At 40.7% G+C, this 26,466-nt stretch overlaps 1 protein-coding gene across 2 annotated transcripts in view; it reads left to right on the top strand.

Moving 5' to 3' along the window:
• Nucleotides 1-26,466, top strand: part of GPLD1 (glycosylphosphatidylinositol specific phospholipase D1) — a 34,170-nt gene that overhangs the window by 7,017 nt on the left and 687 nt on the right. Inside the window, exons 4-24 of one of the 2 annotated variants that reach the window (XM_034762424.1) lie at nucleotides 1,744-1,841; nucleotides 4,663-4,773; nucleotides 5,082-5,130; nucleotides 5,899-5,953; nucleotides 6,990-7,097; nucleotides 8,329-8,356; nucleotides 8,451-8,590; nucleotides 9,404-9,469; nucleotides 11,398-11,518; nucleotides 12,943-13,082; nucleotides 14,298-14,484; nucleotides 16,486-16,596; nucleotides 18,167-18,241; nucleotides 19,159-19,315; nucleotides 20,837-20,978; nucleotides 23,018-23,120; nucleotides 23,217-23,310; nucleotides 23,902-24,078; nucleotides 24,406-24,566; nucleotides 24,886-24,912; nucleotides 25,038-25,088. In XM_034762424.1, the coding sequence (XP_034618315.1) occupies nucleotides 1,744-1,841; nucleotides 4,663-4,773; nucleotides 5,082-5,130; nucleotides 5,899-5,953; nucleotides 6,990-7,097; nucleotides 8,329-8,356; nucleotides 8,451-8,590; nucleotides 9,404-9,469; nucleotides 11,398-11,518; nucleotides 12,943-13,082; nucleotides 14,298-14,484; nucleotides 16,486-16,596; nucleotides 18,167-18,241; nucleotides 19,159-19,315; nucleotides 20,837-20,978; nucleotides 23,018-23,120; nucleotides 23,217-23,310; nucleotides 23,902-24,078; nucleotides 24,406-24,566; nucleotides 24,886-24,912; nucleotides 25,038-25,088 (2,201 nt within the window). Of the gene's footprint in view, nucleotides 1-1,743; nucleotides 1,842-4,662; nucleotides 4,774-5,081; nucleotides 5,131-5,898; nucleotides 5,954-6,989; nucleotides 7,098-8,328; nucleotides 8,357-8,450; nucleotides 8,591-9,403; nucleotides 9,470-11,397; nucleotides 11,519-12,942; nucleotides 13,083-14,297; nucleotides 14,485-16,485; nucleotides 16,597-18,166; nucleotides 18,242-19,158; nucleotides 19,316-20,836; nucleotides 20,979-23,017; nucleotides 23,121-23,216; nucleotides 23,311-23,901; nucleotides 24,079-24,405; nucleotides 24,567-24,885; nucleotides 24,913-25,037; nucleotide 26,466 lie in introns of those variants that run through there. The other variant, XM_034762423.1, reaches the window with a different exon arrangement.

Here is a 26,466-nt window from a genome sequence, read left to right as displayed (position 1 = left end):
CTCATGCCTGTTTGGGGGCCTATTTGAAATAAATTTGAATCCTAATCCCTTTTTTTTGGAGAACGAAAGTCCATATAAAAAAATTATGACTACAACTGGCATTATTGGTACCAATAGCTAAGTCTTCCCATGTTTCCAATTCATCTCCTCTTAAGAATGAAAGGAAAATAGTAGGCTGTGAAATCATCCAGGAGACCCTGTCGATTTTGTTAGCATTTATACATAAAATCATGTTCTTTTCATCCATCATCTTTCCGGATTCTAGAAAATCTATTTGCTCTCTTCCTCCCCCAATAAAAGAGCTGCACTTGGATAGAACTCAAAGTTACACTACTAGGCACTGTAAAATTAACTCCCAAAGCATTACATAGGCACACTGAATTTTCTCTCCTGGCTCAGTATCAGATGAGACCACACAGGGGTGAAAGTAGAAATAGGGACTTACCAGTACGGGGCTGGGTTGGGGCTGGCTCTGGGCCCCGGAAGGGGCGGGACCTCGGGTGGAAGGGGCGGGGATGGGGGGGGTCAGAGCCAGCCCTGCCCCGCTCTGTATCAGTAAGTGCCCTCCCCATGGGCTCCGGTAGCAGTTTAAAGAGCCCAGGGCTCGGCTGTCGCTACTGCCCCGGGCCCTTTAAACCGCTGCTGGAGCCCTCAGCTGCTGCTGCTACCCCAGGGCTCTGGCAGCAGGACTCCGGGGGCTATTTAAAGGACCCGTGGCTCCCCTGCCTCTTCTGCCCCAGGCCCTTTAAAGAGCTGCCGGAGCCCTGCTGCTGGAGCCCTGGGGTAGTGGCAGCGGGGCTCCGGGGGTTATTTAAAGGGCCGGGGCTCCCACTGCCTCTACTGCCCTGGGCCTTTTAAATAGCCCCCGGAGCCCTGCCGCTACTCCAGGGCTCTGGGGGCTATTTAAAGGGCCCAGGACTCCCCTGTTTCTACCACCCCGGCCCTTTAAATAGCCCCCAGAGCCCTGGGGTAGCAGCGGTGGGGCTACAGCGGCTATTTAAAGGGCCCAGGGCAGTAGAGGCAGCGGGAGCCCCGGCCCTTTAAATAACCCCTGGAGCCCCACTGCCGCTACCCCAGGGCTCCGGCAGCGGGGCTCTGGCGGCAATTTAAAGGGCCTGGGGCTCCAGCCACTGCTGGTACAGCGCACTGGTTCTTGCCGGTATGCTGTACCGGGGCATACCGGCTTACTTTTAACTCTGAGACCAGATCTGAATTGTCCAAGTCCAAGTGAGGCCAGAGATTGATACTTCAGATGAAGACCTAATCTCCCCACACAAACTGATAATATACCTAATCAGTTTTGCAATCTTGTACACCGAGATGATGGCTGTTTCCTTCCAGACCTCTGTGGCAGTCAGCTCATGCCCTGAAGCATGGGATTTTGATTTGCCTGGATTCCCCACTAGCTTGTCTTACCATAAAATCCAGTGCATTCATTTGGCCACTAGCCTCTCTCTTCACTCTGCTAGACTTCTCCCCTTAAGGTGTGATATACTTTTCTGTATCTCACTTACTCATAAACCATGAGGGCAGAGGGGGGTTGGGATAAGGGTTTCACATGTTTCCATCAAAAATACGGCAGGTAAATGTAGTATCTGTTTTGACAATATAAAATATGCACAAGTGCTTTTCAGTGACTCTTGGTACAATAAAATGTTGCAAAAGTAACATGTGCAATTGAGCAGAAATCTAACGTGTGGAGCAGTTCAAATCAAGGTATAATTTTGTTTTTTGATGTTGCAGGAATATTTCATTATGTTTCTGAAGACACTCACTGGGCACCATTTCTCAACACTAGTATCCATTACATCAGGAAGAAGTATCCTCAGCCTTGGGAGGAGGTAGGAAAACCCCTTGAATTTACATGGACTTCTTAAAGCCTCCACCAACCATCTTTTTCACCTAAACAGTATTGCCAACTTCAAAAGATTAAAAATCATGAGTCGGACCCCCAAAAATCACAAGATTAAAAAATAAATTATGTTTTTTAGGTCGGTCTCTTGATATTTGAACTCCCCTGCCCATCCCCCAAGTATGTGCATGTTGCCCACTCTCCGACATGTACTAGATAAGGTGATTTTGGCCCCGCTACAAATACTCTAACCCCCACATTTGCTCGTCTCCTGCCCAGCAATTAATCCTGTTCCCCAACCCCCCAACAGTTCTACCATCACCACCCCTTCAGTTCAGCGCCCCATCCCCATCAACCCCCACCGCCCTCAGTTCACCCTCCCAGCACTCACTCCCATCTGCTCAGAATCCGCCATCAATACAGCCCCATCAGCCCCCACCTTCCTCACCTCACCCCTCCAGCTGCCTCCAGGCAATAGTTCAGCTCTCCCAACCTCACTTCTGCCCCTTTTAGGATTCTTTGCCCTCCCCAGGCCTGGTGAGGCTGCAATGGGGTCCCCTCTCCCATTTCCCAGGCTGTCAGTTGGAGCCTGGTCACCTGGGGCTGACAGCAATTTCAAAGTAAAATTAAGTCTCACTCATGAACTCGGGATAGAACTCTCAGATGTCAGTGTGACTTGGGTCCCAGTGGGGGCCAGCTGAGGTCACTCAGTTAGGATGAACTGCAAAGAATGGGGCAGATAATCCCCAAAGCTGGTGGATATTTTTAATACTTAGATTTACCAAGCCAGCATAAAACAGCTTCTTTATTACCTCACTGGTTGTCCAGAAACCAACAACACAGTTCCCTTAAAGTAACCCAGCCTCAGGCCTCCATCCAGGTACCCATGTCAAATATGATGAAGATTTTGGAAAATCTTATTTCATCATATAAAAGAAAAGGTTCTACCAATCCCAAAGGATCAGAAACATTACCTCCCAAGTTAATGAATATTCCAGATCTTACCCAAATACACACTACAGTCAATTCTTATTAACTAAACTAAAATTTATTTAAAAAGTAAAGGGAGAGAGTATGGATAAAAGATCAATATACATACAGACATGAGTTCAATTCTTGAGGTTCAGATACATAGCAGAGATGGTGAGTTTTGTAGTTGCAGAGTTCCTTTAAAATTTAGTTCATCGGTTATAGTCCAATGTCCAATATCATATCCAGGGTGTACCAGCTTAACTGGGATCTCATTCTGCGACTCAAACTTCCCCGGATGAAGCTTAAGCAGATCTGAGATAAAAAGGATCGGGACCCAAGGAACTTTTATACAATTTCAGGTCTTCTTTGATAAGTCGGAGTCCTTTGGGGAACAATAGGTAATCAGGGCGTCTTTGAAGTGGGTCCATCATCGATACTTAGCTATACGAATTAACATAAAACAATCGCCTGTTCCTCCACCATTCACTGATGATTTGCTATACATTTCAAAGAGAGATGAATACAGAGCTATCCTGTGTTTACACTTCATTCAAAGATCAAAAGAACATCCTAGCATTTAAATTATCAGAATACAGCATAGACAGGGGCTGTTGATTACATTGTTGACCACTGCCCATACATATGTAAATACACAAAAACACAAACGTTATCTCCCCACATGTCTTTAAGGGTTGAATTTGAGTAATTTATTTTGCAGGATGTTTAACCCTTTCTGGCCATGCGTCACAGTCAGGGTTGTTGTTTTTTTCCAGCCGCGGCTGGATCATATCCTTGGGGGTCATATCCTAGTCCCTGCCCCCTGGAGAGTTTGCCAGTTTTGTAGAATTTTGTCAGCCTTTGCTCAGGAGAATCCAATAATTGCAATAGCAATTCAAGGCATTTTATAGGTCAGCTCTGAAGTGCATTCCTAAACCTGGGAGGTTTGGGAAGAGCTTGCGCAGAGGCTGCCAGCATTTTCCCTAGGTCTGAACAGTACTGTTCATGCGGACTGTTTAACTTTCATGAGCTGTAAAGTTGTTGAGGGGGAAAATGTATCAGTTCCATATTTTAAAAAATCTCTAAAAGTGATCATGGTTTAGGGAAGACCACTGATTCTTGAAGAAACTCAACCAACACTGCTGAGGAATGTGTTCACAAATGACTTCTCTACTTTTTGCCTATGAAAGCTTGAAATAAACTTCTAATTAGACATAAAGTGGGACTTCATATCATATTGTATTAGAAGTGGATATATCTATTCCTAAATGACAAAGGAATCTCTCTGAAATTATTCAGTGCTTTATACTTCTACCTTTATGTTGAGTAGTGCTCACACAGGTACTCCATTGTCTTGTGTATGAGACTATTAGCATAAGTATGGATAAGTAGGCTCAGTCTTGAAGGATGCCATCGTGCTGAATATTCTGTCTCTGATCCAGCATAGCACTGATATGCTTAACTCAAAGGAGATGAGTAGGCCGACTGACGTCAATAAAGTCAAGTATGTAACTCCGTAGTCTTGGACCTAATACAGTACTTAATGTTAGGCATGTAACTAAATGCTTTGCAGGATCAGGAACAAAGACCCCAGATCCTTGAAGGTATTTAGGCTCCTAACTCCCAATGAAATCAATGGGAGTTAGGCACCTAAATACCTTTGAGGATCTGGGCCATAGTTCTCAGCACCTTGCAATATAGAGCCCTTAGTGAGAAAGGGTTGCTGAATTATATCCTTATTTAATGCACTGAGCAGATGAAATGCTAATAACTTTTTTTAAAGATAATGGGGCTGTAGTAAAGTGATTGGGCATTACTACATGCATATTATTGTTGTTTAGGCTACAGAGAAACTGGTGGCTTTCCTGTTTGGAATTGCCTCACATATGGTGGCAGATGTGAGCTGGCATAGCTTGGGCATTGATCAAGGATTTCTAAGGACCATGGGAGAAGTAAGTGTACATCATTTTGTTGGTTAATCAAACCTGTAGATATTGGTATTGATAACTTGTATTTACAAATAGGCTTTTAACCCAGGGGAAAAATCTAGGTCTCTGACCTTGGAAAGACTTGCACGCAATGCTTAACTTCACACACTGATGTGACAAACATTTGCAGAACAAAGTTGGCCAAATTTTGAGCCTATCAACTTTAGTGTCACTTTACTTATCCTTTTCTGTTTGTACTGAAGGATGATCAAAATTGGCTTATTGTAATTGGTTTTATACATGAAATATTCTTCTTTTTTATTTCCCCCCAGATTGATTTTCATGGCTCATACTCAGATGCTCATCATACTGGTGATTTTGGTAATTTTTATTTTTACTGATATGAACCAATGAGATCCCAGTCCCTCTGTGAATACCAGTGTAGTGCATAGTCAAATTATGGGGATGATTCTGCCCCCGCGTATGCTGATCTGATGGTGTACAGGAGTCAGAAATGAGCCACAAGGACTCTGTCCTGTCTCCCTTCCACCACCCCGCAAGCCCTGGCGTAGGACCCATATGGATGGTGGCTGGGAATGGGAAGGGTGATTGCTAAACTGTTCAGCACTATGTAGAGTCTGGGATGCAATGCAGGTGTTGTAAATTAAAGTAGTGCCACTTCTCCCTCCCCACCCTTCCCTATGTCATTTTGGCTCTCCTTGGCAACAGAGTCTGGATGGCCAGATTCTGCATAAAATCACCTTTGCCCTCCGACCCTGGTGCTGCAGCTGCTGTGCATCTCTCAGAAGATACGCTGCAGAACCTGGCCATTCCTACTTAAAGCCAAAATGTAAGCAGGAGGACTTCAAAGTTAAACTGAGTCACTGCTCTGACTTTAAATATGATAATGCTTTTATCATGTTCTGGAAATGCAGAATGCTTATCCGCTCTCTCTCTTTCAACTGTACCATCAACATATTCCAAGTCAGAAATATTTACATACCTGAAATGGAACTCTACAGTATTAACACGCACAGGAGTCATATGGAGTACTGCCAAGGCCCAGTGATAGATACCTTTTTAAAAAAGAAATTGATGTTTTGTGCTAATATAGTAAAGCTGATTTTTAACCCCTCTCTCTAAATGTAGGAGGTGACGTATTGAGCCAGTTTGAGCTTGATTTTAGTTACCTGAAAGCAGACTGGTAAGAGCGTTGTGCTTAAGCTATCAATGTTTTGAAGGAATACTCTCATTAATTTTTGCTGCACACATAACACATACTGTAGATGATAATTTCAGGATGTTCTAATACAATAATATTTATTTGTATTATTGTAGCACCAAGTGGTCCCAACTGAGATCAGAAAGTCATTGTGCTAGGCACAGTACACACGCAGAGTAAGAGATAGTCTCTGCCCTGAAGAGCAGACAAAGGGGAGGGAGAAAGGAAGTAGTAGTATCCCCATTTTACACATGAGAAAACTGACACACACAGATGAAGATATTCACACTGGTCACACAGGAAACCAACAACTACAAAAATAGTTTGCTGGAAAGTCCTAGCCGTTCTTTATATAACTCAATGGCAATATCTTTATATGGGATACCTCTGTTTAGTTTAGCTATTTTTTGGTGTTTTTATGCAAAATCTTACTAGTTTTTGTAGAAATAAAAATTTGTGGGTGTCAGTATTTAAATATTTTTCATTGCATAATGAATCATAAAGTGGTCCTATTGGTTATTTGATGTCCTATAAATTGAACATCACTAAGAGAAAAATTGAAATTCATATCAAATGGACACTTGCTTCAATTAAACATTGTAAATCAAGAGTAATACATCATCATCAGGTACACTTAAAAACCAGTTTTAGACATTTTCTTGTAACTTATAACTTTCAGGTACAATATATTTATTTAACAATTACATTGAAACATTGGTTATGTCGTATTTTGTGTGACTAGGGTGAAGTTCATCCCAGTGCAGAAGATCCTTGTCCCTGTTTAAGCCCTGTCATAGGTCTGTGCTGAAGGTGGGGTAGGAACGATTATGCTAGCTCTGAATAGACTGATCCTAGAAGAGTGAGGGGTAGGCTGGGGACAGGCCAGAGGAGAGGACACAATCCAAGACTAGGCATATCTACTAGACAAGAATCCCATGGAGGGAGTTATATAAAATGTATTGTGTTTTATTGGATTAAATGGAAAATATTAGTTCTAACACTTCAGTATTGTTTTTAGGTATGTACCAGTCAAAGACCTGCTAGCTATCTATAAGGAATATTATGGCCAAGAAGTAATAACCGAAGGCACAATTATTGACTGCACTTACCTGCTGTTTCTCGAATTGTAAGTCACTGAGTTGTGAACTTCTTATTTCACAAAACATATGCGGAAAAATTATAACAACTTTCATAGTAAATCACTGAACCTGCATCTCTACGTTAGAGATGAGCCAAACTCAAACTTCTCTCCCACAAACTCTTGAGCTTTGGGGAAATTTGGAATGAAGGTTTGGATCTGTAGCCAAATTTCACATTCGGTACATTTTATAAATAGATGAATACAATAGTTGGGCTGTATGTCTTAACAACATAAATAGGCCTGTGTTGTGAGGTAACAGCAATGTTTTGAAGCATGGCCATGTTGTGACACTTCAGCAGTAAAACTCTGATCTTCTTCAATGAAGAGCGCAATATAGCTGTGTAGCTATAGCTAGCTCACTTGCCCACAGACATTTACACCAATGCAGACACTTCCAGAATACTACAGGTCTGAAGGATAGGTAGGGAAGTTGTCCCTCTTAGCTCAGAGAACCTGAACTGTGGTAATGACTACTTTAGAATATTTTGAGTCTCATAGCTATGTTCATTAATTCAATTATTTACTAATTGGCTATGTCTACACTATCCAACAGGGTAATATATGGGGTATATGTAGCCACAATGAAAATAAGCTGTATCCACGATGCTGTGTCACTGAAAGGCTCTGGCAGTGGAGAAAGGGTTCAGCAGCTCCCCCACTGCCAGAGACTTTCACTGCAGCGAGTAAAGGCTCTGCCAGGAAAAGGCAGTGGGGAAAGAATGAGTCTTTTCCCACTGATAGTCTTTTCCTGAAGCGGGGAAAGGCGTTAGCTGTGGGGAGGCAGTGGGACAGTATACTGCTAAAAATAGCCATGTAGTTGAGGACTGGGGAGGCAATGCTTTGGCAAGTAGAGAGCCATGTACCTACCCACAGCCTTCAGATATATCTTTACTTTATTGGCCTAAGGAGTGCCTCACCATCTACACTGCTATTTATACCTGTGCTGCAGGCAGTGTAGGTGTACCTATTGTTGTGCTGAGTTGCAGAGCAGTGTAGAAGTTACAACTATTAAGAAGCGCAATAAAGATCACAATCTCTGATGTTACAGATCTTATTATGATATAGTAACAAACAAGGAAATATCTCAACATTACCGTCCTTAAAGTCGGATAAATACTGGGTTATTATATAGGGGCCCACAAAGGCTTTGAAATGGGTTATTTTTATATTATTTGTTAATGAAGCACATTTATCTGAAGATTATTTATTTTTGCAGGCATGGAGAAATGCTTGCTGTTGCCAAGGTAACTTATTTTTTTTCTTGTTAGCAACTAGGTACATATTAATGTTAAGATACACTGAAACATTCCACTAATTATACTGTGTTTTGTTTCGTAGCTTTTCCCATCATATGCTAGCAAATCTCCATTTTTGGTGGAGAGGTTCCAGGAGTATTTCCTTGGAGGACTGGATGACATGGCATTTTGGTCAAATAATATTTTTCAGCTAGCAAGCCACATGTTAGAAAATGGGACTAGGTGAGATGTTGTTTTATGTGTTAGGATGCACCTCTTATGAGACTACAGTAAAGTCAGATAAATTACCTTTGCTATATTCAATTTATGAAGTCTGTTTAATTGTTCTCAAGGAAGCAGGCCCAGTCCCAGAATTGGAGTTTGAAACTGAAGACTTTGCTTACTTAGAATTCAGTCAGACTAAGGGCCCAATCCAACTCCCAGTGAAGTGAGAAGATTCTCATTGAGTTCAGAGAGTTAGAATGAACCTTGATTGTCTAAGAGTTGCAAGTTCAAGCTCGTATTTGGCTGGTATTATTTTCATAGAGAACTTTATCACTATAATACCATTTACACAAATATTTCACCTTTGCCCTGATAGGTTTACAATCCTTGCTGTGGAGAGCAGACCTCAGACAATTGTACTGTTCGTCTTTATAATAATATTACTGCACATATATTGGAAAATGGTGTTGGAAACATCAAATCATATAATCTATTGTGTTGCATGCTTGAAAAATGTCACTTTAATGAAAAACATTTTACCTACCCAAAACCACTTACCTTTACTAGGATTAGCAGGTTATTAGTGCCAAAGTAAGTTCTTACATAATCACACATGACATTCTTATGGATTCTAAATAATTCATCAACAACTTAAAAAAATACAAAAGGAATTTCTCAGGAATATAACAATGCCCTAATTTTGAATAAGCCGAGGCTACTGAGGGAGATGACCTCACTTCCCAGAGGAGGAATCTGTATGGATGAAAGTTCTATTTAGTTTAACTTCCATTAGAATAAATAAAAAACTGTGTGTTTTCAATATTTTTTCAGTGGCTGCTTCATACCTGAGAACCCTCTGTTTATAGAGTGCAATGGGGAGCACAAGAACAGCGACATGTAAGTATAATCCTGAAAGCTGCAAAGATTTACCTCTGAAAGAAGAAATGTCCATTTGTGTGGAAATCCAATTACATGGGTAACCTATCAAGGTCCCTCACTTCTCCTTTTTGGAAAAACTCTACTCCAGGGGAGAAATTTTTTCATGTATGAAGAGAGATACTTGTTTGATCTTTCCTTTGGGTGAAACTTAGGCCCTCCCCAACCCAAATAATCTTGTTGCCAGTGGATAGGGTCTGGAGTAAACATTCTGCCCCTTGGGACTGTTGTTCCAGCACCTGGATTGGAGTAGGAGTGCAACATCTGCACACCCATGAATGAGGTCTGGTGGCTCATTGGCCATACGCCTGTCTCTCACACAGATAACATCAAAAAGTCCTACTGTGCTGGTCTATGTGCATATGGAGTCCAGCTCTGTAGGACACAGGATGTGTAGTCACCTGCACACCCATTCCACAGCTAACTTCCTGCTTGTGTTGTGTATGGCCTGAGGCCTCTACACTACTGGTGAATTCTCATTGAACTGAAACTGCAATGAGTCAGAAAGTACATCAGAGACACAAGAGTTAGTCAAACTTTGATCATAAGAATTCAGATCATTCCACAAAAATCCACACTCTAAGGGGTATATTTTTATTCCAAGAATTCATAATTAATCCTGGGAATTACATTCAAGATACATCTAAAATCCATGATCACATATTCAGTTTAGATAACAAAAAGATTCAGAGTTTTCTCAGCCTGTATATCTGAAGCTTTCATATGTAATTCACTTCAGTTTGCATCTAACTGGTATCGAGGCAATGGAGTGGTATGGGGCAGCACAGCATAGAGAAAGGGTCACAGAGAGATAACAAGTAGTGGGGAGAGAAAAAGAAAATTGATAGAGATAGGGAAGAGGATCAGCAAATAGAAGTAGCGAGAGAAAGCAAGATGGCAGAGGAGTAGGAGTTTCCTTTGAGGGCTGTGCTTCCCATTTGTGCATAAACCTCTTCACCCTCACTAGTAAACAAACAACCAATGCCCCATGCACAAACTGAAAAAGACTAGGGATTTTTGCTTGACAGGTAGATATGGTTATAAATCTCACATTTTGGGGAAGCCTGGAGGTCTGAGAGCTGCCCTACCTTTATCTTATCACTTTCTTATTTTGGATTTCAAGTGAGAAGAGATTCGCTTTTTATTTTATTTGTTTCCCTTGGTTGCTTCCAGTCTTAGTCAAGGGAGACAATTAAATGTTCTGTAATCCTAACTTACATTCCTTGCAACTCCATTGACTTCAATAGAGTACAAATTGGAGCAGGATTTGGTCTAATATGTGTATGGCAATGGATTTACTAGTCTGAGGAAAGGCAAGTGAGTATTTTAGAAATATACTCTAGTAATAACATTAACAAATCATTTATTTGCTTGTCTATGTATTACTGCTGTAGAGATCATTAATAACTCATAAAAGAATTTGTATGCTTATGGCTTTAAAAGAAAAGAATTTCAATACTCAGGTTCAAGTGACTAGTGTACAATATCACAATTCAAATCCATCTGTAGACAACATAGTTTGAATGTTGTTCTTACACATTTATAGTGTACCAGCCAAAATAATACTGGTAATGAGGGGAAAACACCTAATGATACTGATGTAATAGGTAATACTAGATTCTCAGCTGCTGTTAACTGGCATAGTTCCACTAACTTCAATGAAGTTAAACTGATGTAACTCAGTAGTGAACCTGGTTCTAAGATCTTTTTATTATAAATTTGGCTAAATGGCCATCTGAATAGCATATGGCATGATCTTCACCTTTTCTCATTATATAATCATGGCATAAAATCGTCAGTCCAGTCATTAAATTCCATTTAATGGGTTTATCTTGTTAACGGTCCCCTCAGCAACATTTCTAATTATTACTGCCTCTTTATCTCAACAGAATTAGAGAGTCCAAAAAGGAACAGCACAAGAGGATGACTTCTTCACTCACAAAAACAATTGAAAAGAATATAAATTATACGGAGAAAGGAGTTTATTTCAATATGCAGTCCTGGGCAACTGTAAGTCTTTTTAGATCAATAGTGCAAGGGGAGATAGATGGGCCATGCAAAATTTGGATCTGCCATAAATTGTTTTAGTTCCTCAGTCTGGTACATTGCAGGATGGAAGAGAGTCTCCAGATGGTGAACAGCCGTTATATTGTTGTATATAATGATATTACAGTATGTCTTTAATATTCATGCTTCATAGCAGCAGCTGGTCACCCTCACAGGTCAAGAAGGAATCCTACTCTTAGTGCATTCTTGGCCAGTTGTGCTTTGGATTTGTTAGGGTTCTGCCTCTTTCTGAAGCAGCACTAAGGGCCTGATCCAATGTCCACTGAGTCATACTCCTGGGGGAATGTTGTGTCACTGCATGTGCCTAGAATTCATGTCCCCTGCAGATTTCTTTGCTTCCCTGCAGAAAAATGACTTCTGATAGGGAAGCAAAGGCAAGCTGCAAGAGCAGTCACACGCCCCTCTCCAGCAGCGCAGGCAGGTTGGTTTGGGTGCCTGGAGCAGCCAGTTGTAACGTAAATCACTGCCAAGGGAGACTGCCTTGGCAGTCGTGCATGTGAGAGAGTGAGAGAGACACACTTTATCCCTCTCACTCGCTATTGCAGCATGCTCAATGTGGAGGGGCAGGGCTTCAGGGTGTTTCTGAGGAAGTCAGTATGGGACATGCTCTGTTCCCTCAGGCAGAGCAGAATGTAGCAGCTTGCCTGCTTAGTGAATTGTTCCCATTCCCCCAGGAATATAAAACAGGTGTAAAAGTCTTAAGGCTCCTTTACTTTGCCACAGTGGTGTAAAGGACAGTATGGCCTTATAAATGCTTATTGTGCTTTAGTGATTACAACTGGTCTAAATATTTGGACTGAAAAAATTTCCTATCAAAATGTGCTCCATGAACTGTTTGCTACTTACCTTTCTGGAGATGGTCAGTAGCCAATATAAATTGTGAGTTTGATTCCCCAGCCCTCACTTGCTCTTCAGTTGCCTATAATGTAACCCCAAGCATATGGCTGCATATATTTGTTGACTACCAACTAGAAATATAGGGTCAAACCTAGCTACATTACTATTAGGCAAGGGGTTTGGAGGATTTCCTCCAATGCTCCCCACTCCCATTCTTCATCCATTATATTGTAGTTTAAATAAATTACCAAAATAATAGAAACCAGTGTGATTATATTGTTATTTTGACAAATAAAATATGCAGAATTTTGCAGAATTTTAAAATAGTGTGTGCAGAATTTTTAATTTTTTTGGCACAGAATTCCCCCAGGAGTAACTGAGATCAATGTAAAGACTCCCACTGACCTGCATGGGGTTTGGATCAGGTCCTTATTTGTTCAGAGTTCCTATTGGTAAGGAAAATACACTGTGGGTGTTTGTTTATGTTATATTATTATTCCCATATTTCTTGAAATATTACTTTCTTTCAGGAATCTCTTCACTTTATTAATAGTGCTTTTGGAAAGACTGTCAGGAGAGCGTTTGCAGTCACGCATCAGCAATCCTCTAACCACGTCTTCAAGCCCACAGCCTCATACTTTCTGAAATCACCCTATGCCAGGCTTGGATGGTTGGTGCAGATTTCTCTTCTTTTTCCTTTCCCTCTCTCCTCATTTGTGAATATTTTAAGCAGCAGTTAAAGTATTAAATCTTTATTCCTTGAAGAGATTTTAAAGATACACTTATGGGCCATGTTAACCAGGATGCAAATGTTGTCAGCTGCAGAACAACTTACTTTAGCTTGACATTGCTGTGAGGTATTGAGATATGGAACCTTTTTGATTTGGGGGCACTGGTTTACTGCTGACCACATCCGTACTGGTTGAAAGTCATGATCAAAGTTTGATCCAAAGCAAAACCCTGGTTCCAGATAACCCCAGTGCTTGGAAATGTTCAGATCTAGATCCAAACTTTGTGGCTAGCCCCGTCTAATGAATAAGACCAAAACTAAATCTGATTATGTACAAACTTTGGGAAAGCTTGGATCCAGATTTGGGTCTGGATCTGAACAACATGACTTGGGACCATCATTACCATCTGATGACCATTTAATAGCTTATGTGACATGAACGGGTTGTCCCAGTTGATACTAATTGGTATTCTTGGTAGCATTTTTAGTAGAGAAATGAAGGACTGATTCAGCATGGAGAATGATACCTACCCTCTCTCTTCTCCTCCATCCTGATTATGGCAGACACGCAATGGAGAAGAGAGATGGAGGAAGTTTGCAATGGTGCTAATCTTGCTGTATCTGCTCTGGGACAAAAACTGGAGACGTAAGGCTCCAGGGCTGTTAATCTGGCACCCTTTATCAGTATTTAATACAAAAAAATTACTATATAAATGCCAGTTTGTTCTTTCTCTGTCAACCTCTGTGAGCTCCATCAAGTAACTGAGCCTCACCAAACCAAGTCAAATGAACAGATCAGAAATTGAGGCAGAAATCATGGCAGATGTGAGCAGCACTCTGTCATGGTTCTTTGTTTGATGCTGCTTGGTGGCTGCTAAGTGGTACAGTTCAGTAAATAAGAACACTATCTGATGGCAATCTAGGCAGATCACAGCAATGTTAATGGAAGCTGCACCTCAGAGACTCTAATCTGTTTAGTTCAACAGAATAGGTCTGAGAGTCAATAAGTTTAAATCACTTGGAAAATGGCTTTACAGACTCTTAGGATTAAGAAATGGTGAAAGTGACCAGTTAGCTTTGAAATGTGAATGTTTCCATTTGCTGAACCAATGTGGTAATTGATGCTATGCTTTTGTTTTCTCCTTTGGTATACAGGGCAATGGCCTCAGGTGACTTAAACCAAGATGGTTATGAGGATCTAGTGGTTGGAGCACCAGGATACAGCAGATTGGGCCGTGTTCAGATAGGACAGGTGTACATAATCTACAGTAATCGGTCAGGTTTGCCTCCAGTAAACATGGATCTAGACAAGGAAGCAGATCAAGTGCTGGAGGGTTGTCAGGTGGGGAATCAAGTCAGATATTTGTCATTTAAAACAATTTGCCTTTATTTTTTATTAAAAGGTCAGTGCTCTTTATCCTTCCCTTGACTGATCAGTGGTGCTGTTAATTTTTTTCTCACAAAGAGTTGTCATGGTTTCTGAAATGTCTCTCCTGTAAACCAGGACGTTATGTGCATTTAAAGAAAAACAATCCCTGTTATTAGGAAAGATCCTTGTGGCTGCATTAAAAATGATCTGTTTACTCTTCTCTCCACCAGGCAAAGTAACACTAAAACAAACTGGGACCCTTAACTGACACTGAGGTGGAGGAATCTATACATGGCTACTGGGCCACTGCATAGTTGGGCCGAAAACTGCCCTTGGCTTCTTTTTGCATACGCGGGGCTATTTATCTTAGTTTTTCTATAGTGCCTCTGATTGTAGTAGCTATAATACTGCTTAGGTATAATAGCTATAATACTGCTACTGCTTAGTAGCTATAATACTGCTTAGGCCATTGAAGGAGCTGGGAACCCCACAACTTACGAATTTGAGTCTTGAGAGCTCAGTACCTATTTCCACTGGGCTTGGGGAGGATGAGGCGCATTGTTTAAGTGCTATACATGTTTAGGAATCTCCCACCTACCTATTGGAGGTGTTCTTTGTGGATTCACATCTCCTCAGGATACAAAACAGAACAGGAAGTCACATAAATTACTCAGTTTCTATTAGCAAAAACAACGAGGAGGCCTTGTGGCACCTTAGAGACTAGCAAATTTATTTGGGCATAAGCTTTCGTGGGCTAGAACCCACTTCATCAGATGCATGGAGTGGAAGTCAATAACAGACTTAAAAGTGGCAATTTTCAACAAAAAAATTGAAAAACAACGTGAAACTGCAGAACTGGAATGAATTTGCAAACTAGACACCATCAAATTAGGCCTGAATAAAGACTGGGAGTGGATGAGTCCTTACAAAACCTAATTTTACCATACTAATTTCCCCCTACTGTTACTCACACCTTCTTGTCAACTGTTTGAAATGGGCCACCCTCATTACCACTACAAAAGTGATTTTTCCTCCCTTGGTATTCTACTGTTAATTGAATTGTCTCGTTAGACTGATCCCCCACCTGGTAAGGCAACTCCCATTTTTTCATGTACTATATATAACTATACCTGCTACTGTATTTTCCACTCCATGCATCTGATGAAGTGGGTTCTAGCCCACGAAAGCTTATGCCCATATAAATTTGTTAGTCTCTAAGGTGCCACAAGTACTCCTCGTGGTTTTTGCTGATACAGACTAACATGGCTATCACTCTGAAATCAGTTTCTATTAGTCAGTTTACTAACAATGCAAATGGTTTCTGTGAAATGCTATGCTGTGATGTGACAGAGGGTGGGGAGTGACTTTGGCTTGAGATTGACCAGTAGGACTAGATGATGATATATTGAGTAATATAAAGATCATGCTTTGTTGTAAGCATCTTAGTAAGAAACAGAAAGACACATACACACACACCCTTTAAGTACAATAGTGTCTAAAGCAAATATGTTTGAGTCGTGAGGTGTCTTCTGCTTTTTTAACATAAATGTTATTGGTTCACAGACACAATGATAGTAACAGCGGGTAGTCTAAGCATCACCTAAATGAAAAATAAAACCTGCGAAGAGACAACAGTGTCATAATGAGATTAATGAGCTAAGACCAAACATGTTATGGTTTTTTTTAAACTCTCCCTCTCTGTCAAAACAAAACAAACCACTCCCACATGTACTCACTTCAGATATTGGTACTGTGCATCTGTACAGGACAATCTGTTTATTCAGCTGCTCTTTTAAGAGTAAATAATACTGACAATCTAAGAACTGTGAGATGGTTTTTTGTCAGTTCTGGATTTCCAGCTATTTCATAGGATGTTTGTTCTACAAAAAATTCTCGAGGAGGCAGACACCAAGATTTAGTTTTATTGTTTTTAAATGTTACTTAGCTGCATGAGTGTGACATGTGTCTTCTCAGCCTTCAGGCAGGTTCGGTTCTGCCATAGCAGTACTGGACTTCAATGAGGATGGAGTACCAGACTTAGCGGTGGGAGCACCTTCTGTAGGATCACAGAATCTCACTTATACAGTAAGAGCCCTTCATTTAAAACAACATCTGGTTGGTTTGTTTGTTTATGTTACAAATAACAGCATTAAAGAGCAAACCTCTCACATTACTCAGGGTGAATAAGCTGGCAGCTTGCTGGTGGTTCCCAAACTAGATCTTGTTTTGTAAACGCGGAGGCCTTGTCAATGGGGAGAGCTCGATCTAAGTTACGCAACTTCAGCTACATGAATAACGTAGCTGAAGTCGACGTACTTAGCTCTGCTTACTGTGGGGTCCACACTATGCTATGTTGATGGGAGACAGAAAAATGTGGGCCATATGAATTCTGCACCCCCACATGGCCGCAGAATCCCCCCAGGAGAAATATTCATATGGGGTTCAGCCCCTTTTCCTTATCTGAATTTCCACGCCCTACTTATGTTGGAGTTCCCAGTTTCTATAGGTTAATTAACTGGGTACATCATATTCATGAGCATTTACGTCAATTGGTTGCCATAATATTACTGCTGTCAAACCGTGTGAGCTTCAGTTAAACAGATTATACATATTGCTTAAACATACCTTCTTAAAAAATCAGTAACTTACGTGGTTTCTCACTTCACACATGTCAACTGACTTACTTTTATTTACTGCTATGTTTCATCTTGTGACTTAAAGTCACTTGCCTGTCAGTTATTTATGTCAAGCAAAACCATAGGCCTTGATTTGTTATGCTAAGCTGTTTTACGTTACAGGCCCTAAGCCTGTTGATTCTCTACTTGTGTTACAGCCTCAGTCAATACTTATACTTGACCTATGTAGCCAGCTATATGTATAGGTAATCTTCACCCACCATTCATAGAACTGACATACTGCATCAGATCTTTCCTATATTTTTCCAGTCAGTGTCATCTTGCAGTGGGATAATGGCTGCTATGTTTACATGTACCTTGGTTGCCAGTATTGCTTTATCAAATTGCCTAATACAAACTACAGCCCAAATTCTCAAACTTGACTGCCTCAACTTAGGGATGAAGAGCTATATTTCGGTGCCTAAATAAGTGGTCTGATTTTTCAGAAATGCCCCGAGCAGCCCCCATATAAGTCAGTGGGTGTTCGAGCTGCTCAGCACTTCTGGAAAATCAGGTGGTGCTTATTAGCTGCCTAAATATGGATTTAAGTGCTTACATTAGCCTTCAAGTTTGGAAAATTTGATACTACACATCTCTTGTTACCTACAGTCTGTACCATTGCCTTAAGTTCCTGAGAACTACACTGCAAGCTGCATGCATGGTTTATTTATATTAATGATATTGCCTATTGTCCTTATCAAGTAACATAATGAAAACTCCCTTATCTGTTGAAACGAGCATGTTGATTCTTCTTCCCCTCCCCTCCCCACCTGAAACTCTAGATGGATGATTTGGTCATCACATTTAATTCTTAGGTTTGGGGTGGAAGACACACTATACTATGTGGGCTCTGATAGTAAGAAAAATGCAGCCTAACTAATGGTCTTCCCAGAATTAGTAGTTTCTCTAACTTGTATTATTAAGTCCATATTTGGCATTGGTGTATACATTCTCAAAGGTTTCCTCCCCCCACTGTTTAGGGTGCTGTGTATGTATATCTGGGCACTACAGGAAGAGGCTTGTCACCTTGGCCAAACATTACCATAATTTGCCAGGTACAGTACATTTAACAGTAAGAAGGATAATCCAAAACTGCAGAATTGGGGACTGAAGGAGGGGGGCAGATCATGGTACCATTTTATTCAGTATTGTCCTATCCTTTCAGGCTGTTATCTGGGGGATGCATATGAGACAGACAAACTAATTTTTACAGTTACACGGGGACCACAAGGTTATCAGTGGCAGTAGAAAGGAAACATGACACAGTTCATATGACATGGAAAGTCAGGTGCAATAACTGCTGTTTAGAGCCTTTTTCATAAGGCTTCTGTTAAGATGAGCTGTCTACATTCTGCAGACCTTCAATTGTCCAGGACCAGAGGTTCAATTTTACTACCGCGTGCTTCAGGACAGTATCCCTGAAGTCAAATGGCAGGTGGAGGCAGAGGGGGGGAACAGTCTGTCCACACTGCTATTCTCAAGCCTCCATTACTGGGGATACTGTAGAGATGTTGGCCCAGATCCTCAAGGTATTTAAACACCTAACTTCTATTGAAATCAGTGGGAGTTAGGTGTCTAAATACCTTTAAGGATCTGGGGCATTGCTATCCCCTTACTACTCACCGTGAGAAAGGATGTCAAAATCAACCCCTGTAATTGCAAGGGAATATATATTTGTGCATTTGTCATAGGCCACACATTAAAAACAAATGCCTCATTGCACTTCTGCCTTGTCTCTTTGTCGAATGGTCATGTCTCTTTGAGTGCATGTACACCAGGAAATGGACTTCCTATTCTCCAATTATTTTTTAAAAAAACCCAAACAACGTGGTTACAAGATGGGAAGGTGATTGATCAGGTATATTCAAAATTAACTCTTTAGAAGAGATCTAAAGTAACATAACAAAGCAAGTTGGCAATTACAATTCTGCTTTCCACTTTAAAGTTTTGATTGAGATATTGTCTCTTGCAGCACACATTCTGTAACCTTGGCTGGTCACTGCTGGCTGCTGATATTGATGGGGATGGAAAGTCTGATCTGGTTGCCGGTTCTCCTTATGCACCTGGCGGTGGGAAGCAGAGAGGATTTGTAGTTGCATTTTATTCTCACTTCAACAGGAGTGACAAAGGTAATATTTACTGAGTAAAATTGACATTTCCATATTTTACGTGGCTATACTTGTGGTTTTAATTTGACACTTTTGTTTTAATTTGAATCCTTTGTTATGTGAAACCTGAGCAATCTATTAATTGTCACAGATTCTTGAAAGGTTTATGTGCACTCTAGAAGTAAAGAAATAAATACGTAAAAATAGGTTTCTGGTATTTATATTGCCTTACCTGGATTTCTACTGTCCCAGCTGAAGAAAATTTAAAATGAATTTATTCCTGTATTTCTGAGTATTTGATGATTGATTAACAAAAGTCAGCCTAGTAATGCAATAATATTGTAAGCACCTTGTATGTTAAGTAGGTAATTTTGCACCTCAGCCTAATTGTATAAGTATTAATTCCAAGGTTAGTGCACATAATTCCCAACTCAAGGCAAACAGAAGTGTACATCATAAGAATGGGGGTAGGAGAAAACAGTTTCCTAAGAATTTAGGCCCTGGACCTGCAAACACTTGAGCATGTGTATAACTTTACTTAGATGAGTAGTAGTGCTATTAAAGTCAACAGCAAGAGCTGTTTAATGCTTGCAGAAAACTACAGAACTTGGCTGTGAAACAGAAATGAATGGCCGACAGTGTGGAAGGAATGCTTATCAACCAGTGCTGCCAGGTAGTGATGGTAGCCCCTTGCATCAGGAGGGGTCTAACTGGATTTTCTCTCAGATTGGCAAGGGCCTGAGAGTACCACAAGATCATTCGTGCTAAGAGCTCCTTCATGTGGCAAAAAGGGAATGCTGCAAGTGAGCACTGTAACTAAAGGGTATGGGTCAAACTGGATTATTGTGGGACGGGAAGAGATGTGAGCTAGAAAAAGATTGAAGAAAAGAGCTGGAGAAAGTCAGTGTGAATATGTAGGGGTGCAAAACTTCATCAGCTGAGGTTTGGTTTTTGCATAATTAAATTTAGATCAGAGTCCCATTGTTTTCAAAACCGGTGTTTGTAGATGGGGAAGGCTTTCAGCTAAATTGTACTAAATTTGACCCATATCTATTTCATATAAGGATGGAAGCAACTGGGCAATGATTTTGAATTCACAAAACTTGTCAGCTGAAGTCTGCGAAAAACCAAAACCCAGCAGTGACTTGAATTAAGATATCATTTATTTGAATTTTGGATTCAGATAAATGGCTTCAGTTTTATCTCCATCCTAGTGAAGACATTTCAGTTCCATTCAAACTGGTTCGATATCTCTTGTATACCTGCCTTTAGAAGTTGAAAGCATCCCATAGGTCGTGTTGGGGTGACTTAGAGCCAAGATTTCACCACAAACACAGCTGCTGAGTACTGCTTTGCCACCAAACACAGTGTATGATGAAATTAGTAATAACTGGTACCATACCCTGGGAAGAGTAACCCAATCAAAACAAATGTGTCTATTGCTAGATTGAAATGTGGTATGTTCCAGAAACTGATAATCAATGTTCTATCCTTGGTGAACATCCCGACTTAACCTTTGCCTGGTTTGATCCTATCTGTCAGAGCTGCTGTCAGTAGAGGATGCCAACTGGATGGTGAAGGGGGAAAAGAACTATGCCTGGTTTGGATATTCACTTGTTAGTCACCAGTTGAAGAACAAAACCTTACTGCTGATTGGAAGCCCTACCTGGAAGAGCTGTATTGGGTGTGTTTCTCTTTTATTTGGGAGTTGTACATGATCATAACACAGTTCCTTTCACAACCTGTCTTTTTTTTTCTATAGTCTTTAAGATCTACAGTAGAATAAAATTGTTTCAGTAAGTTTACCTGTGGAACTCCACTCTTTGGGGAAAATAATAGTCATATTTAGAGGAAACTTCAGATTAGTAAATTCAAAATTTTTAACTCCTTTTTCAAAGCAGTTGGTCTTTATTATGACTCTTCATCAAAAACAAATTCTTCGGGGTCTTTTTATAATTTTTAAAAATGCCAGCATAGAGGCAATCCTAAACAATCCTACAATGGTAATTAACTATACCGAGTAATACCTACAAGCCTCTTGACCGGGGCCCCATTGTGCTAAGTGATGTACAAATATAAAGGTGGACAAAGTCTCTTTTCTGAAAGATCTTACAATAGAACTTCAGAGTTATGAACACCAGAGTTATGAATGGACTAATCAACCACACACCTCATTTGGAACTGGAAGTCATAGTCAGGCAGCAGCAGAGACAGCAAATACAGTACAGTGCTGTGTTAAACATAAACTACTAAAAAAAAATGGAAAGCAGCATTTTACTTCTGCATAGTAAAGTTTCAAAGCTGAATTAAGTCAATGTTCAGTTGTAAACTTTTGAAAGAACCACCACAGTGTTTTGTTCAGAGTTGACAACTGTGACGGGTTGGATCACAGAAACTCCCTTGGGGCTGCCAACTGATGTGCCAAGACTACTTCTGCCCCTGCTTTCCCTGCCAGCTTGGGACTCCAGCACCCTGTCTTGTTGAGCCAGCCACACCAGTCTGCTCCAACACAGACTCAGGGTCTGAACCACATGCCCCAAAGCTGCAGACTTAACTAAAAGCAGGTTAAGAAGTGTTCCTGTCTTTAACACTCAGATGCCCAATGCCCAATGGGGCCCAAACCCCCAAATAAATCTGTTTTACCCTGTATAAAGCTTATACAGGGTAAACTCATAAATTGTTCACCCTCTATAACACTGATAGAGAGATATACACAGCTGTTTGCCCCCCCCAGGTATTAATACATACTCTGGGTTAATTAATAAGTAAAAAGTTATTTTATTAAATACAGAAAGTAGGATTTAAGTGGTTCCAAGTAATAGCAGACAGAACGAAGTGAATTACTAAGCAAAATAAAATAAAACACGCATGTCTAAGCCTAGTACAGTAATAAAACTGAATACAGATAAAATCTCATCCTCAGAGATGTTTCAATAAATTTCTTTCACAAACTGGACACCTTCCTAGTCTGGGCACAATCCTTTCCCTTGGTACAGCCCTTGTTCCAGCTCAGGTGGTAGCTAGGGGATTTCTCATGATGGCCGCCCCCTTTGTTCTGTTCCACCCACTTATATATCTTTTGCATAAGGCGGGAATCCTTTGTCCCTCTCTGGGTTCCCACCCCTCCTTCTCACTGAAAAAGCACCAGGTTAAAGATGGATTCCAGTTCAGATGACACGATCACATGTCACTGTAAGACTTCATTACCCACTTGCCAGCACACATGTATACAGGAAGACTGACAAGTAAAACAGAGACATCTACAGTCAGTTGTCCTGGTTAATGGGACCCATCAAGATTCCAAACCACCATTAATGGCCCACTCATAAATATATGAGTTATATTTCATATTTCTAGTTTCAGATATAGATACATTCATACAAATAGGATGACCACACTCAGTAGATTATAAGCTTTGTAATGATACCTTACACGAGACCTTTTGCATAAAGCATATTTTAGTTACATTATATTCACACTCATCAGCATATTTTCATAAAATCATATAGAGTGCAACGTCACAAGAACAACCTCCATTCCTGAGGTCATAACTTTGAGGTTCTACTGTAATTCTAATTAGAAACAAGAATGAGAATAATTACCAGAACAGCATTTTGCACACAATGAAAGAAAACAATATTCTGCATACACGCAATGCTGTATGTATCTACAAAATACATTTCAAGTTATTACTTTGATTGAAAATAATATTGTGTGTTCCAGTCTAGGTTGCTACAGCTCATTGGATACCAAACAGAGTGTTGGAAAGGTGTATGGATATAACCCACCAAGCACACTAAGCTGGTTTTCCGTAACTGGAGACATGGTAGGACCTTTTCTTTAGTATGCTGGGAATTTACAGGTATGAACTATGTGAAGCAAAATGGTATTCTGTGCAACTGATGTGTTTAACAATCAACAGGACAGGGGCAAACTGGGTTCGTCATTGGCCAGTGGCTTCATGTCTGTGGCTGGAATTCCAAGAGAAGTGTTGGTGGTGGGTGCACCTACCTCTGGTATGTTGTTCTGGAAACTGAAACCCTTTAGCGAGGCATTATCTATGTCTCAAGTGATTGGTAAACTAAGCTAATTACAGCAAGCTAGAAAATGGACTTAATAGTCACATTGAATTTATGAGTGCTATATATGATGCTCTCCCTATGGGTATCCTAAAGTGCCTGGTATACTTTGCACAGCCCCAGCTGCTAGAGCCTCAGATTAGTTTAGGGCAAGATTTTTGTATGGAACAGACTTTTGTTAAGTGCGTTCTCAACACATTATTTATGTAACTGATTCATTATTAGGCCATAAATTCCTTGGCACCAATGACAGCATAATTAAATGGTCAAGAGTCACTATATAACTTAGGAGCACACACTTGATACGTGTTCTTGAACACTGATTTTTTTCAATGTAGAACTAACATTGTAACTGGAGTAGAAATAATGAAGTATTTGATAGTTTTTTGTCCAGTCAGTATGTTTTCATTTTGTTCATATATTTGATAATGCCAGTATTACCTACTGTTAGTACACTGCATGTACTAAGCCTATTCCTGTGAGTGTACACATCTGAGGGTTTAATTCTGTCACCCTGGCTTCTTTCAGACAGCACGTCTAGGATTGCATTTATATCCTCAGTACTGCACCAAGCTGGAACTGTTCTGATGTATGACTTGACAGATGGTGCCAAACCGTCTTTGCTCAGCACTTTCAGTGGGGACAGGAGGTTCTCTCGCTTTGGAGGAGATGTACACTTAAATGACCTGGACAATGACGGACTAGGTAAAACAAAGGGGATTTAGATGGTGTGGGTGAAGAGATTTTTACTTTGAGCAAGAGTAGACTTGCCTCCTACATTGTCATAGAAACTCAAAACACATCCCACTTTATAGATGGATTTAAACACCCCAAGATGCTTTACAGCAGAAAATCAAACAATTCAGTCATAAGTCAAGAAAACTTCTTAACTTTATCTTTACACTATGGACAGTTAGTCATTAATGTTCATAGGAATTACTGTATACAGACCAGGGTAAATGCCAGCTCTTGTCTTTTGGTCTAGTACTATTTCATCTTGACATCATATATCCTCTTTCTGATTATTTACAGATGAAATTATTGTGACATCTCCTCTGAGAACTGACGACATCACGTCTGTACTATTTGGAGGGGAGGCTGGACGTGTGTACATCTACAATGGAAACCAGACCACCTCCGGTCATGTGACAGACAACTGCAAATCATGGACTTCTCCTTGTCCTGAGGACTGGGTAAGAAAACTTACCAGTAAAACCAGGAGACAACATAATGACAACTAATTAATTACATCCACTGAAAATAATAGACTGGTGTCCGGAGTCAAGTTTCAGTAAAAACTCCATCTTGTTGCCTTCATCACACAGCAACTTGCTCAGGTTCTTAAATCTAGGTAATTTGGCCCCTTTTTTGGGTTCATGAGCAACCTTGCACAAAGTTCTGCAATGTGGGAGTAAGGCAGTTTTAATGCATGAGGCCTTTAGTCTGCAAGTGAAATACACTCTAAGAAGGTGGTTCTACTAACAGCTTCTCCCCTTCTTTCTTTTGTTTCAGGCACAATATGTACTAATTTCTCCTGAAGTGAGTAACTGAAAATCAATGGCTGAGAGCAAAAAAACCAAAACCAAAAAAACAACAACAACAAAAAAACAATTTAAAACATTCTTTAACATTCTCAGAGCATAATGAGCAATCTCATTTTACAGGAAAGATCAAAGTTTGGAAGCTCCATCATCACTGTGAAATCTCAAGGAAAGGTGAGAGAAACAAACATCACTCTTGTCTGCCAGCTTATTTCTTGCCAACACTTGTCTGTGTCGTTTGCATATATTACTTAGAATGGCACCATTCCTCTGCAGATCCCAAAGTGCTTTACAGAAGCTAATCAAGCTTCCCCATTAAGTCACCCTCTGGGCCAATATTAACCCCCTTTTTAGAATGGGTAAAATGAGGCAAAGAGGCCACAGCTGTCTGAATTTTGGCACCTGAAAAGGAATCCACTTAAAAAAAAACCAAACTTGCTCTTAGCAACTTGCCCAGGTCAGCTTGGAAAACGTGTCTGCAAGTCGGCTGCAGACGTGACTCAATCATGTGTTTTAACCACTAGACTACACTCCAACAGCCCCTTATAAGCAATGTTGATGCTCATGACATACTGTAAAATTGGCTCCTGGGCAAATGACTATGGTCAGTATATATGTAGTCTTCTATTTTAGTGCTTGTTTCCAGTAGCACTACCCAAAGGCAAGGCCCAGTCCTTGTCCTGATAATCTTGGAGGGCTTCATATGCCCCACTCCTCTCTGGATGAAGATATGAGCCTTTGGAGGGAGACAAAGTCTCTGCCTGCATCCAGAGGTGCTGGAACAATTTGTATAGTGGGGGTGGCTGAGAGCCACTCAACCAAACTGTAAACCCTGTATATGATGGAAACCACTTCAAGCCAGGGGGTGCTGCAGCACCCGTGTACCCCTAGTTACAGTACTATGCCTGCAGCTGTGTGACACAAATGTTTGTTTTTTCATTTGCCGTTACTCTGTACTTTGCGGTTGGTCCAGTGGCTGCTCATATAAATGGACTCCAGAACTTTGGGGTCCTGCCCATTTTCCTCATTATCAGTAATCATTTGAGGAGATGATTGCTCATCTCTGCAGTGATCCCTGCCCAAATGTTGGTTGACCTCACCCACCAAACAGCCTTTAGGAAAAAGCAGCTGGAATCTTAACTGCTTCCAGCCTAAGAGAAAGGGCCATTTTTCATATGACAAACACCTTATGAAACAAGCACCATTCCTGGCTTTCATTAGAGAAGGCTGGTCTACAAGCAAACGTTTCCCTTTTCTTTTTCAGGCCTTGTCTACACTAGAAAGGGTTTGCTGCCATAGGCATACTGGCTAACCCTTGTATCAGAGATGCAGCCTATAGCAAGAGTGCTTTTGCCAGTATAGCTTATATTAGTTCCCTGAATAAATATGCTATACGAGCAAAAGGACTTTGTTGGTACAACTATGTCTGTGCTAGGGCTTTTGCAGGGCATAGCTATATTGGTTGTGGGGAGGGAGTCTCCTCCCCCTGCCGCTCCTGACATAGCTATGCTGGCAAAGTGTCTCCTCAGTGATGCAGTTGAATTTTGTTAAC

The sequence above is a fragment of the Trachemys scripta genome, chromosome 2, assembly GCF_013100865.1.
Source record: "Trachemys scripta elegans isolate TJP31775 chromosome 2, CAS_Tse_1.0, whole genome shotgun sequence".
Classification (NCBI taxonomy): domain Eukaryota; kingdom Metazoa; phylum Chordata; order Testudines; family Emydidae; genus Trachemys; species Trachemys scripta.
The sequence above is the reverse complement of the archived record's forward strand: the minus strand, read 5'-3'. Positions and strand labels throughout refer to the sequence as shown.